The sequence below is a fragment of the Cornus florida genome, unplaced genomic scaffold, assembly GCF_030987335.1.
Source record: "Cornus florida cultivar Cherokee Brave unplaced genomic scaffold, ASM3098733v1 CherokeeBrave_3.0.0_Hap2_Chr04, whole genome shotgun sequence".
Classification (NCBI taxonomy): Eukaryota; Viridiplantae; Streptophyta; class Magnoliopsida; order Cornales; family Cornaceae; genus Cornus; species Cornus florida.
Window position 1 is genome coordinate 103,613,950 of NW_026775574.1, and position 14,965 is coordinate 103,628,914.

General features: G+C 35.7%; 1 protein-coding gene across 1 annotated transcript; it reads right to left on the bottom strand.

The window, feature by feature from the left end:
• Positions 1-1,214: 1,214 nt before the first annotated feature.
• On the bottom strand, positions 1,215-14,706 carry LOC132304384 (transcription factor MYB3R-1-like). The gene is made up of 12 exons (XM_059802038.1): positions 14,501-14,706; positions 12,848-13,062; positions 12,141-12,195; positions 11,395-11,452; positions 7,347-7,441; positions 7,095-7,198; positions 6,122-6,250; positions 4,035-5,865; positions 3,081-3,427; positions 2,671-2,785; positions 2,332-2,562; positions 1,215-1,496 (listed from the first exon to the last, which is right to left on the bottom strand). The coding sequence occupies exons 2-12, from the start codon at positions 12,922-12,924 to the stop codon at positions 1,371-1,373; spliced, it is 3,168 nt and encodes a 1,055-aa protein (XP_059658021.1). The 5' UTR covers positions 12,925-13,062; positions 14,501-14,706; the 3' UTR covers positions 1,215-1,370.
• Positions 14,707-14,965: the final 259 nt, after the last annotated feature.

The following is a 14,965-nucleotide window of genomic DNA, read 5'->3' on the forward strand; positions in this document are numbered from 1 at the left end:
AGGCCCCGGATGACATGGGCCAGATCCGACTCGCAAACATAGCATTCAATCCGTACAGCTGGGCCAGCCCATAGAAGGACACTGCCATATGGGCCGAACGATAGTAAGCCCATCAAAGGTGACCAAGGCTTACGAAGGAATAGGCCCAGATCCAGCAATTAGTAAATATCTTGTAAATATCTTGTAAATATCTATAAATAGGAGATGGAATGAAATGAAGGGGGATCTTTTTGGGTTGAGGTGTAAGAATTCTAGAGAGAGAAAGTGGAGAAGGAATTTCTTGCATCTTCAAAAATTTATGTAATAATTGAAACACAGAAAATCTCATGTTATGTTTAAGTTGGGATTAATTTGCCAATGCAGAATACTCAATTATTCACTTCATTGCGTTCCATAAAGAACCTTTTTAACTTCATGATAATTACCAAAGGTATTCATTTGCTCACATCTAAGACATAGAATAATTATATAATTTTTTTTATTTAAAAAAACCTAATGAAGTGCAAGGGTGACAAGTTTAAGATTCTCTCCCATCTGAATTCATCGGGCCATCTGCCTACCCGGAAGGTTCAGTATGGCTCTAATACTAACTGTAACGGTTTGGCTGGATGCTACACGATCTGATTTAAAATTTTAAGCTACTAAGAACAAGTTTTCCCTCATAACAACAATCCAAAAGAGTATCGTCACACGTGTCATATGTTTCGAGTTCCTCTATTCCATCATACGTGTCATATGTTTTGAGTTCCTCTATTCCATCCGGAGAGGATATTGCCATATGTTCGGAGTTCCCCCATTCTATCAATTCCCGTCTTACTACTAAATTTCTCTTCGGTACACATCATCTTGTTTCCCAGGCCTCTAGTGAGTTAGACAGTATTAACTTTGGTTAACTGCGTCAACATCAAGTATTATGATAGAATTATTTACAAACTGATACGAAATACTAAATTATTACGCATTTTCGCAACTAATATCTAGCTCGAAAAACTGAAACTTCACACCACTGTGGTAGACTTGAATATGATCACAACTTCATTCAACAGTGTTTGCCACACACTTCTTTCTCAATTTACTTTCTCTAACACATCAAGCCTAAAACTGTAAAAGTTGGAGGAAGAAAGAGGAAAAAAAAAAAAAAAGGAGGAGAAAAGAAATCATGCACCTTGCTTGAGTCTGCTAAGAAATGAAAAAACACCAAAAGGAAATCAGAATGCACAAAGAACAAAATCTTGAATGAATAAATAATTTATATAGTAAAAAGTTTACAGATTATATATAATAACAGCAAAAGAAGGCTGATAAAAAATACAGGTATACTCCGAAATGTTTACAGTACAAGGCCTATTCGCCGTAAGATTCAGAACTTGCTATCTGCAACCCTTCAGCAAATAGGAAGATGGGCTTGAAAAACTTATGGCAGTAGAAAATTTCCTGCTTTGCGTTCCCTTCTCAGGTGTCCCACATTCACTGAAATCAAGCACTCGCCTCTCTGACTGAAAAAAAAAAAAAAATCCCAAAACAAGACATGAAGAGAATGGTTCAGATAAATTCTAAAAATACTGATTTGGTGAACTTTTCCAAAGCAGGATTGAAATTTTTAACTTCACTAAACAAGTTGTCCTGTTAGAAGAATATTCCATTAATTAATCAGGCTATAATAAGTAACGAAAATGATAACAAACAAATATATATGTGACAAGGACCTAAACTTCAATATCATGTCCATAGTCCGTACTGGATTTTGTATGAGCACTTTATACATTAAAGCACTCCCGTGATTTCAAAGTAACCATGAATAAGGTCATTTTTAACCAAAACTCTCATTTTCTTTCAAAGTTTCTAAAAGTTCTCATGATTTTTTGAAGTTGCAAAACATGAATGAATTTAAACTAGAGATTATGATGGCAACGATGATAATGATTGGTTAGATGTAACAACCATTTAGTATTTGCTGACAATTTCATTTTGGCACATTTCTCCTTTTTACTTCATATGATGTATACCTGAATCTTTGGACAAACTAGAATTTGTTAATTTTTCCTCTCTTTCCATTTTTAGTGTGTCATCTTTAGGTCCACAAAGTTGTAAACTATAATTTGTTCGTCACTTCAATAAAGAAGCGTTCAAGGGCATGACACTATAAAAGAAGAGAAAATCCTACTTTTCAGTTTTCATAAATCAACCTGATCCTAAAAAACAGACTATAGCGGTCTGGATCAGTTTCAATAATCATAATCGTTCAGTTGTGTAGAGCTGAGTAGAGCTCAAAACTAGTGAATCATAAAAAAAGGAAATTTAATTTCTCAAATGTGGTGCAAAAATCCTTACCAAGATATTTGAAGCCACAGGGGAGCGGTTCCCCAGCTGCCCATTTGCAATTAGATTGTTCTCTGATTTCTGGTTGTTGGAGCATCTTTCCTTTAATATTGTTTCAGGCGTTTCATTTCCCAAAACCTCCTGTGCATCAGCAAATGCAGCTGCAGTATGCTCACTAAGCTGTTTCATCAACCCAATGGCATCATAGCTTCTGTCCCCTGGGCTCGTAAAATACCCTATATCCTGCAACAAATTTCTAAAAGTTATAAAGAAGCAAAAAGAATTGCAGAAAAAGAATGAGAGATCCCATAACATATGAAGGGGGTTCATTACTAACAAAACTTGAGATACCTCAATTGTTATATCTGTATCGACTCTAGGGCCTGGCACAAACGAGTTAATAAACCAAGGAGACTTCCAAGCTGAAGGGGATTCAATACTTCTTCTGAAAGGAGTTCCGCAAAATCTAATAACAAAGACCATCAGCATGCAAACCATAAGAAATAACCATGGGAGGCTATTGATACTAATTCAATAGTTTTAAAAATAGATGAACAAAAAAAGAAATAAACACATTACAATTTAGAAATCAAAGTGAGCTGTATCTCTCATCACACAGAGAGAGAGGTTCATAACAAGGCACAATAAGACCAGTGATCATACACACACACAAAAAAATAAATAAATAAAAAGACTCAAGAACAGTATAATAGAATGTACAAAATGATAGTGTAAAGAAAATAAATTCTGCAGAATCTTACATGCTAAAATTTTCAGAAACAGCATCTTTCCCAGAATTCCCAACCTTCATCTCCATTGGAGACAATGAAGGAGCAGATTGTACAGATGTAACTGCAACTAAATAATTTGTGTCCTTTGCAGAAACAATAGGAGAGCTAGAAAACGATGAACATGGATTTGCAGACGAAGGTTCTGGAAGAGTGCCTTGACGTAATGCAGTTTCCACCAAACTTCTGGAATGCCGATTTCTAAGAGTTTGAACTCCTGGACACATGGCTCTGTCTGGTTTAATTTTAGAACAATCAGGAGAAGATAAAAGGAGGTCATTCATGTTATGTTCAGCAAGTACACCAGAAGGCTGTTGCACCTGAAAATAAGGATAAAAAATATCTAATCAGTAAGTTGTAATGGTAAAAGATTGAACAATAATATCAGAAGTAGCTGTAAAAATTCAAGAAAATGAGTCAATTGTCAAAGTGGCCATTACTTGGCGCATTCATAAAAAACTTGGTTCCGAAGGGCGAAAAATAAGGGTTCAAGTCTGAGAATAGTCCTTTACCTAGTTCACCCTTCCTCCCAGCACCCCACATTCAGAGGGGACCAACAATTGGAAATATCATTTCTAATTATCATGGATGCATAATCAAAGTATTTTACTGATAATGTATTTACTATAGACTCTCCAACAGTTTAAGCATCAATCAAGATAGGGCATATGAAGATATTGAACAGAAGAAAGAAAAATGCCAACTAACATGTTAAAACTTCACAACACGGATCAAGAAAATGTAAAAACCAGTTGATACCGGCAAATTGATTGCCATCAGAACGATAGACTTTTTCATACAAAAGTAATGAATGAGTTGTCCGCTTCATGATGTAAATTAGAAAATCACAATCTATAAACATCTATCATGTATGCATATTATATTGTCTGCAGCATCAGCATAGAGATGCCAAGAACAAAAACTCACAATTTTGGCTGCAGCATCAGCATCACCATTAGACTTATCATCAGTACCAGCAGTATCTTCCTTTGTATTGTCTTGGGGACGAGTGCTATCAAACTCTTCCTCTGAATTTTTGTTGTTCAAAAGCGCAGTGTCATCATTGCCCCCTTCAAAAGTGTGACCCATATTTTCTTTATTTTCGGTCAATACTCCAGAATTTCTTTTCTGGTTTGATAATGGAGACCGCAGAGGTGCTCTCTGGTTCCCATTCTCATCAGACATAACATGTACTTGAGAATGATCTCTACCCAAGCTGGGACATGACTCCTGATTCATGTCGCTCTCGAGTTTCTTTCCACTCCTCTTTTCTGACAAAGGTGACAACAGATCACGGTGTCGTTTTTTCAATATGGATGGGGTGCATGTGAAAGTCTTGGCAGCACTTTTCAGCACAGCATCTGGACTAGCATCATGAGACGGCGAGTCCCAAAGTCTATATGGGGTGAAACAGTTCATCGAAGACATCATCAGTTGGCGGATACCAAGTGGACTATACTCTTGTTTCATATCACTACCAGATTGAACTAGATCACAACTGAAAAAAGGAATATCCAGGCTAGGGAAACGAGGAGGCTCATAAAATAGAGGTCCTGCATCCTGCTGCTCGGTTGGCACAACTGAACTATTTGAAGGGAAAGTTTGTATACTATTTGAACCAAAAACATCTACAGGAACTAGTTTTTTAGATTCTTTTGCTAGATGAGCAACCATGTTATCTATGCAATCATCACAAGGATATATACCAGAGTCATTGGTATAGATAAGCCCATCATGTGAACTTGTAACAAGCTGTTGGTTTCCAGGTGAGAGATCATTAAACTGATTAGGGTCACCAGAAATGATAAAAGCACCATCATCATGAGGTAGTAGTGAAGGAACAAAAGGCTGACAACCTGAAAATTCCAAGATGTCAGACTGCAGGGGATAATACAATTGTGAATCTAAAGTGCCTGAAATTTCAGGGATCTGATAGTTTGATGATTGGTAAGGTAACAAATCAGTGGATTCATCCACTTCAACAACATTAGAGCATTTCACAAGATTCCCCGATGAAAAACGTCCATCAGTCCCCTGTGGATGTATCACCCTGTAACTGCCACCTTCAGATGCTAATATCTTCTCTGGTTTATCCGAACCTGCTGTCATATTTCCCATGGAGGTAGAATTTCCTAAACACTCAGAAGTTTGGAATGGAAAAGGTACCACTTCATTGTTTGAGTTGCCACCCACAGGATGCATCAATAATCCAGATGATTCATGCCCCAAATCCAGTAAAGATATATCTGGTAACTCATTCGAGTTATGCTGCCAGTCTTTGCCTGCAAAAGTTCCCCACTCATGTGAGAAATTGTGTTCAAAGAACTTTGAAGAACCACCCAGTTCACAAGGTACTTCTGGCAGGGGAAAAGGAACTTCTTCAAGAGCTGTGTGATAATGTTCTGAACATGATGCTGGACTTGAACCTGGATCCCTCCCATGAGAAGATTCTTCAGTCAATCTGTATTCTTCTCTAGTATGTCCATCTGCATTGACCATGTCACTTGTAGGTTGCGAACAACCAACAACATTTGAACCTTGACTACATTCTGAGATTTCCTCGGCTTCTGCCCTATCTTTGGGAACACTGTCATCTCCACTGCTCTGTTGCACCCTAGAAGAGGATGCAAGCATGGATTGGTTAAGATGGCTAACATTAGGAAGGCCTTGGAAATGCGCGAATAATCCCGATGCCAAATATGAATCCAGCTTCTTTTTCACAGAACTGTTCCAATGATTTTTAATGGCATTGTCTGTCCTGATGACCGTGCAAAAACAAGTCAGAAATCATGCTGATAAAAGTAAGTTTCAACAGATGTACAAATGTAATAAAAAGCATGAACACTAGCCAAATAAGCAAATTCAAACAAACATAATAATTCTTGGGAGACAGAAAAGTGCAAGTAACTAATATATCAGAAAGCATAAAATATATGAGAGCTCTAAATTAAACAAAAAATAATTGGAAGTTATTGCGTCGCTTTCAAGTGATAGACGGCCAGATGGCCACATACCTTCCAGGCAAGAACTTTGTTAACTCTGCCCACTTGTTCCCATAGATTTGATGGGCATGAATCAAAGCCAATTCCTCTTCTTGTGTCCAAGCCTCCTTGTTTATAGCGGGATTAAGATGATTATGCCATCTAGAAAATGTATCATTAAAGATGTGCATGCCATCAAAACTATGAAAAAAACTCACGATTGAACTGCATAAGTTCAATAAACAGTCTTCTACACCTTAAATAAAAGAAGAGAAGAAAAGAGACTAAAGCTACACAACAATCACCAACACCAAAGGAGGGTCAAAAAAAGAAAAGAAAAAGGGCAGATATATAATCAGATGAATATATTGTTTTTCATTCCACTATAGAAGAGGGCTAAGTAGATAATTATAGGGTACCAAAGTCCGTGTGGAAGAGTGAAAAACAGATGCTTTACAAAAACAAAAACAAGTAGCATCCTAAATGCTTAATCAGAAGCAAAAAGAACTGATAGCTTCATCATCCAAACTTATTGGGCTATTCGCAATGGGTAGTACTAACCACGTGGCAACCCAAAAACAAAATATATAACAAAAAAATAATAATTAATAGAAATAAGTATACTAAGGTAATATTATAGCAATCAAACAGTCTTGTAAGGAAAAGAAATAATAAAGCTCAAATAATACTAATTTGACCAAAAATGAATAGTGAAATTTACCATTATAGTATGCTGTATATGAAGAAAATTTGTTGTGTTTGCATGATTTCATATGTAGAAATGCCTTGCTATCGTTTTCCAGCATTTTCAGATTGGTTGCTTAATTATAACAAGACAGACACATACCATGCAAAGAATGATGAAAAATTTTAAACCCAAAAAAACCAACTCATACATATTGACTTTTCACCCAATCTTCAAAAAAGATATTTAGATTAAAGAACCTATCATGGAATGAAGGAAAAAATCAAGCCCTCAAAATAGCAAAAAACTGTCAAATCTTACCGTTCCCGACATTGCTTTCCAATACGCCCAGGTAAATGTTGTGCAATGGTAGACCATTTCTTTGCCCCATATTTATTCACCAATTCAATTATTATTTCATCCTCCTGTATGTACGTCACAAGTGTAATTATGTTGGTCATATCGGCATTATGAAAGGAATATTCCAACAGTCCAAACTAATGAAAAATTAGGATAAAGATATCTAAAGAGGAGTGAAATTGAAAAATGCAAGAAACCACAATAATGCCTGACCTCTTTAGACCATGGACCTTTGATCAGTTCTGGATTCAAAACTTTCTGCCACCTGTGTAAGCACTGTACATCGGTCCGATCCTTGAAACATTCCGCTACATAAAACAAATTTTCAAAATTAAAATACTTGATATTGTAAAAGAATGGAGATAAACCAAAACAATAAGAACAAATAAAAAAGGGACAAGATAATTTGGTTGAATGGCAAGGAACACATTTAACTGCACCATAGTAGTACAAGTTGAAAGCATAACAAGAAGAAGAAGAAAACCAGAAATGCTGTGGATTTTTTGTAAAAAATAATAATAATTGTTGAATAGCAGAAAATAATTCCCTAGATAGAGCAAGCAGATCTGAAATTTCAGCAATAACTGATACTCAAAACATTTTATTTACAATAATTCCAAAAAAAAAATTCTATTATAAAAAAGGAGGGCCAAATGAGGAAAAAAAATGAAGTGCACACAAAATGAAACAGCATGAAGAACTATAATAATGATCCTATAGTTTTTGGCAGAGTTGCCTAAATAATTTTGCATCAGAGCATATGGGACCAGCACTTTCCTATGCACGAATAACAAAACCCTGTATCGCCCTAAAGAAATGAACTTAAGCTTACCCAAGGAATTTCAAAACAAAAATGCCTCACAGATGCACATAAAGGTTACAAATCAAATAGCCCAACACGTCAAGTGTACTACTTGGCTCATGATGAGCGTTGGCATCATGCTTAAAACATGCAAGTCGGACGGGAAATGGTGTTTCCAGTGGCGAATGGATGAGAAACACGTAAGAACCTGCCCTTGGGGGGGAATAGCAGCTGGAAACAGTTGCTAATACCCCATACTCCAAGATTCTTTTCGAAGACCTATGCTGTATTGAAGGTATATCTGCTAATACCCCATACTCCGAGATCCTTTCGAAGACCTATGCTGTATTGAAGGGATATCTATATAATTCGATTGATTGCACAAAGCCTGCAGTAGCAGTAGAACTGGGGAAACTATACATAAAAGACAGTTCTTTTCTATTTTTCTATTATATTAGTATTAGTATTTTTCTATTATAATTTCATTAAATTAGTATTTATTAATTAGTAAGCAACCCATCCCTCCATAGGAAGTACAATCTTTATAGTACTAGTTCAATGTTGAGTGCATATATAATGGAGCAAGTGGTCACAAATAATAAGTAGATACACAAATAAGTCTACCAGTCTTGTAAAGTGTCAAAGAGTCAGGGTCACTACTCAATCTGGTCCCCATTAACCGAGGGTGCATGGAGGGGTGGACTGGATACAAACCTGTCATTCGGCATTATCGTGGAGTATTTTGACGTAGAAGTGTTGGCAATATTCATTCCAACACTTTGAAGTAGTAATTTTGGTTTTTCGAGTTAGGTCAAACCATTTGATGATATACTAAAAGAATATTATTTGGCATTATTGTTGAGTATTTTGGTGCAAAAGTGTGGACAATATTCGTTCCAAAACTTTGAAGTTGTATTTTGTGTTTTCGAGTTAAGTCGAAGTGTCTGATGATACTCAAAGCCAACTTAAGCTCATCTAGATCACGCTACACACTTTGGAAAAGGCATTTGCCTGTGTGAGAAGACAAAACCTTTGGAGCATATTTATTTATTGTTCAAAAGTATTTTTAAAAAACATTTTGGAACTAAACAGATATATTAATGCACCAATACAATCAATTCCAATAGCTCCAATAAACCAATACAAACGGGGCAAGCAGACATAAGGCATTGAGCACAACACTTAATCAACAAGCCGTTTGGTTCAACGTCCACTAGGAGAAGCAGATCATCCCAAGATGATTGCATTGATGTGGATCGGTGTGGTTGATGATTTCGAAACACTGGATTCGGAGAACACTAAACATTGGAAGTAAAGTAACAGCAAGTGATTTTAAAGCACTTGAGTCAGAAGCTCGAAGCATTCTGTAAGTGATTGGAATCCCTTGTACTGTTTTTCCAGAATAGTGGATTCCCTCATTAAGGTTTCCACGAGAAAATTGTGGCATCTCTTCGCAATGCTCTTTAACTTTTACTACAATTTATTTTTATTAGCTTGATTATGTGTTTCGTTAACTAAAAACTTCAATCAATTATTTGAAATCAATCAAAGGAGCGAAAAATGAAATTCATCCCTTCTAGGTCATTCTGACCAAAGAATCAAATCTAGTTTAAAACTATCTTTGACAGTTGCACCACTCAATTATTTGCACAAAATGGTTGCTATTAGGATTGGAACCCATGCTCTCAAGCATGACAGCCGAGCATTTTACCAATGCACCCAGCAATTCCCCTTTTCTTGTAAAGTGTTATAAAAGGGAAAAAAGTTTAAAAACCATACTGAAAGTCTGAAAAAAAGTTTAAAGTGTTATAATGATTTTTAAAAAGAACTAGTCCAGTTATTGCAGTGAGTGCACTAGATTATATGCAATCCAATGAATACATCCCAATAACTAATTCTCATCCTCAGAGCATCTCAAATTGCGTCCCCAAATTTGCCACGTCATCGTTTTTGAAGAGCCGCGTCAGCGCTTTGGACTCTTCAAATTTTAGCTCGCGAAGGTGCCACAATGGTGCGCTTTTGCTCTCCAAAAATAATAATTTTTTTTTATTTTTTACCTTTCCCCAACAGCTATATTCATATAGATATTCTCCATCTCCTTCAATCTCAAAGTTCCAATGGATTCGTCATCACGATCTTTTCCTTTGCCAGACTCTAATTCTTCATCTTCTTCGTCATCCTCCTCATCAGATGTCAGATGATCCTATTACCACGTTGAATCAATGGAACCAAGACGCCTACAATTCACTTTTGAATTAGAGATATTAGAGCAAGCCTTTCAACCACTTAAGAGGCAGTACGTTCATCGCCGTCAGTTAATGAAAGACTACTTTGACGAGATTTGTGAATTTCCAACGGAGTACTTTCATAGACAATTCAAGATGCAACAAGAACTACTTATTCATATCCTGAATGATGTTAAAGTTTATGAGGACTACTTAGTCCAAAAAAGGGATGCGACATGTCGTTTGGGGTTGTCTTCTATATAGAAGATGACAATTGCAATGCGTATAGTTGCATATGGTTGCGCAACCAATCAGTGTGACGAGTATATTAAAATCGGCAAGAGCACTGCCATTGAAAGCGTGATGGCATTTTTTAGGGCTGTTGTTGGCGTGTATGGGGAGGAGTACATGTGCCCACCCAGCGAAGCTTGGAGGAGTAGAGAATAGAGATGGGTTGGATGTGAAGTGAATGGTGGTAGGGGTTGATAAATTTATAGAGGTGAAAAGAAAGGCAAAAAAACAAAACGAAACAAACAAACAAACAAAATCATTTTTTAGGGAAAAAAATTGAAAATTAACTTTTTTGGGCCAATAAAGCCATTTAGGCACTATTTGTGTCAGCCAAACACTGCCTTAACAGCTCTTATTTCAATCTTGTGCTGCTTTGCAGGAAAAAAAAATGGAATTCAAACTTTTTTTGGCATTTTTTTGCCCTAAAAAGCTGTTTAGGCACTGTTTCTGTTGGACAAACCAGTTTTTGGCAACAGGTCTGGGCCAAACAGGCCCTTAAGACCGTTGCCCATTTTAAAAGGATTGGACCTTTGAAAAAAATAGCAATAGGGTTGGAACACCCTTGGCTCGCGGAAGTGTGTACACTACAGCATAAGACTTCCAAAGATGACAAATGCACTAAACATAAAAAACACATCAGTCTGATGTCCACCTTTAATGAAAGATAAAAAGGTCCTTTTATCTACTGAATCAGATAAGAGTTTTTTATGGCCATAAAAAGAGAACTAAACGTCCAAATGGAATTTTAAAATAACAAAAGAAAAAAAATGTTTTTCTTTTCCAGAAGGGCATACAATTATGAATAAATTGGAAGGCAAGAAAGCCCGCTACATCAATTTTGTTCATATATATCAAAACAATAAGGAAATGAAGAGACAAATTGATGATACTAAACCTATCTATAGTTTCAAGAATGCTAATGGAAATAAATTCCCAAGGGTACCTATTTTCTTCCAGTTTTTTCCTTTAAAACGTTGAACAGCCTTGCACAAAATCTCATCCTGAATGTAAAATAAAATCCAACTCGTTAGGGATACGAATATAAAAAATTCAATGCAGATCAGTAAAAACAATTACTGAAACCCAACAAAAATTAAAAATTTACAATCGGAATTTGAAAATATCATTCAGGAAAAGAAAATTTGAAAACATGAAATTTGAGAGTTCAATTACTAAAGGATCAAAATTTGATTAACGCGCAATATGTGTTCATTAACTCATAAATACAGTGAGGGGAGAGAATAAAAAAATATTTAAGTAGCAGTTGATAGAAAAAAGACAATACGCTGTTGGAACAGTGCCAACGGGCATGCATAACATACAGGAACTAGGTGAAGAATAAATTACAGGAATGATGATTCATATTTCAAACCCTTTATATTGTTAAACAAAAATGGTATTCGATAATGCCAATTTGCATATAGGGCATCTCACTAGCTAACAATGCTTATGGAAATGACTGAAAGATTACAACATGTGAGAACAAAATGCTTTTGGATTAAAGAATCTTCATGCTAGTATTGATGTCATATATGTGCATACAATATAAACATAATGATAAACTATTTTCAGTAAGAGCAATAGTATAAAGCTATAGAATAGCAAGTCATTGGCCTCAAAAGCTGTAGAATATCAAGTCATTGGCCTCAATATATTATCTAAATTTGCGAAAAAGAAATAATCTTTTACCTCTTCGGGTGTCCATTGTCCCTTTGTGGAACGCCTTGTAGGGCCACTAATCCTCCTATAAGAAAGTGCCATAATGTTATACAAGATCAAGCTGTTGACATAATGGTCACTATCTCAATCAAATTAGATGACAGATGTATAAAACATTCAAAATCAGATTATTGTCTGAGTGCATGTATATGAGTGTATAATTCTCATGATGAGCGAGGTGGGTCCTTTAGAAACAAAAAATATCGCTACAAAGTAATGTGGTTAGCAATCAATTTGGTGGTTTTTTTTTTTTTTTGCTTGAAGGCTTTTCAAGAGAAAGAAACTTTTATGAGTGATGATTCATCAACAGACGTCAAGAATGAATCCTGTAAAAACTCAAGCTGATTATGAGCAATGTAACTTAAGAGGTATATCATCATAAACAAAGGACCAACTCAGCATCAACATAATTGGTACCAGCTGAAGTGCCAAGTACCAGTAGGAATATTTGATCTGGCTGAAAAAGTTGATTTTCAGCAAACATAGACACTTTCACTCAGATGGGTGTTGAAGTACCATGAAGATGTACAGTTATATAGCAACTATTACTTGTCCCAAGGTATCAAAGGTACAACAAGAATACCCGTTAATAAAAAATAAAAAATAAATTAGAAAAAATAAATATGAAAACCATGAAAGGAAACAAGAGCCATGTTCCATGTCCTTTTAAAATATACCCATGAGGAGGTCGCATTTTCTGGTAACCACTGCTGACCCCATCTGAAGGAGTTGTGTTTGTCCTAGCACTTTCCATAATTGCTTATCAAACAGGCAAATCTGCATACCCCAATTCCAACTGGACCACAACTCTCTCCAAAATGTCTTCTCCAAATCATTATCAATTTCTCTAAGACGTAACAGGGGCTACCTTTTCGCAGGATAAAATCAAAGGCTGAGAAAGGAACAAAAATAAGAGAGAGAAGATCAGAACAGTAGAGCATAATTTACACCCAAAAAGTTTAAAGCAATGGATCAAAATAAAGAAAAGAAAATTCTCTTAAATACTGTTTTGAAATTCAGTATATGAGTAATCACTTCTCTTAAATACATAATCTGGAAAACTAAATTTAATTTCATTCAACTACAGTGACTGCCTAAATCTTCATCCATGGGCGGAGCTTTTAATGGGCTAACCTGGGCTATAGCCCAGGTCCAATTTTTAAAAAAAAATTAGTACTACTATTTCTTATCAACCCAATCCATATATAATCAATTTTTAGTACTAGTCTATCTCCTCCTATCAGCCCAATCCATAGTACTACTCTTCCTCTTCCTATCAACCCAATTCATATGTGATATGTAATCAATTTTTACTGCTCTTCAGCCACTTCCTCTCAACGCGCTGTAGTATTTTCCCTCATAGGGTTTGGCCTGTTTGGCGGTCTAGCAAGGAAATTGCAAAGACTTGAGAAGGGGTTCAATTTCTCATTTTTTGAACAAATATAGAAAAAAAAAAAAAAAAAAAAAAAAAATCAGTGAAGAAAATACGCATCACGCTCTGAGATCAGGAAACTTTATTTACAGGTGATTTTTAATTTTTATCTTCTGAAAAACTTGATTTGATATATGAGAACATCATCATTTTTATAGTCTATTTTTAAATATATATAACATATCTTTATCATAAGAATTATTGTGTTCATCTTCAAATTTTCTTATTATCTTTAGCCCCCTACTTTGCAATCCTGGCTCCGCCCCTGTGACTTCATCTATTGACAATTTTGATTATGGGCAGCATTCTCTTTAACCAAGCTAAATTCCAATTCTCCGGAATTGTTTCCCAGCAGAAAATCAAAAACCCAACTCACAATAGATCAAATACGTGCAACCAAGTAAAAAAAAATTGCACACCCAGCTAAGGAAACACAGTTGACATTTCAAATTATCACATCTTAGCAAAAAATGCAAATACAAATACACTGGAAACCAAACAAAATCAAGAGAGAGAAGAAGATTAGAATTAAGTGTTGCCAAACCCATAAGTGGCCAAAAAGATCCCCAAACCCAAGCCGCTAAAATTTTTACTCACTCAAAAACAGATCAATTAAATTAAACAACTCACAAAACAAACCACGATCTAACCACTCAAGTACTAATTCTATAAATTACAAAACAAACAAATAAGAGCATAAAAGTACCAACTATAAAATTGATTTCAGACAAATTGAATTCTGATTCTTTAGGCTTGAATTAGAATATGTTTTCATTCATGAAACTCTGCTAGAGAAAAATCCGTATCAGAAGTTACAGAAAACAAAAAATTCACATTAACGAGGCCGATGATGCGAAACTTGAAACAAACTAAAACAATTAAACCAGAAAACACTCACCGAACTGTGCTTCAAAGTGTGTAATCCGATGAGAGAGAAAACTAAAGAGGCCGATGATCCATCCGATTCAATGCGCATCGCAGATCCGATTCAGTATATGGAGAGAGATCCGCAAAGGCACGGCGAAGTTAGAGAGAGAAAGAGAGAGTTTTGGAGTGAGAAATGTAAACGGTCTGAAAGCTATTTTCAAAAATATAAGGGGCGGAAAATAGTTCAAACCCTATGCTTATAGGTCGAACACCTCCCCCATATATCAACGGTGGTCCACTGAGAAATCTTGACTTTTAATTTTCGATTTCTTTTTATAATTCTTTTAAATATTTAGACATTCCAACTGTATGCTTACCTGATTAGGGTCGGGTGAAAGGATCCGGGTCAAGTCAGCCCATTTAATTGCACTTGTCAACAAATACAATTAATTTTATCACTATTATCCTTTGCCAATTTTAAATTAGAAAGTATTGA

What these genes read in the sequence shown, in the direction of transcription:
- LOC132304384 (XM_059802038.1), bottom strand. Translation starts at nt 12,924, where the DNA reads ATGGAAAGTGCTAGGACAAACACAACTCCTTCAGATGGGGTCAGCAGT. An exon ending in AAAAAACTGGAAGAAAATAG is followed by an intron (nt 7,442 to 11,394) that starts GTACCCTTGGGA and finishes TGTTTTATGTAG; the next exon opens with CGGAATGTTTCAAGGATCGG. An exon ending in ACAAAGTTCTTGCCTGGAAG is followed by an intron (nt 5,866 to 6,121) that starts GTATGTGGCCAT and finishes CACGGTCATCAG; the next exon opens with GACAGACAATGCCATTAAAA.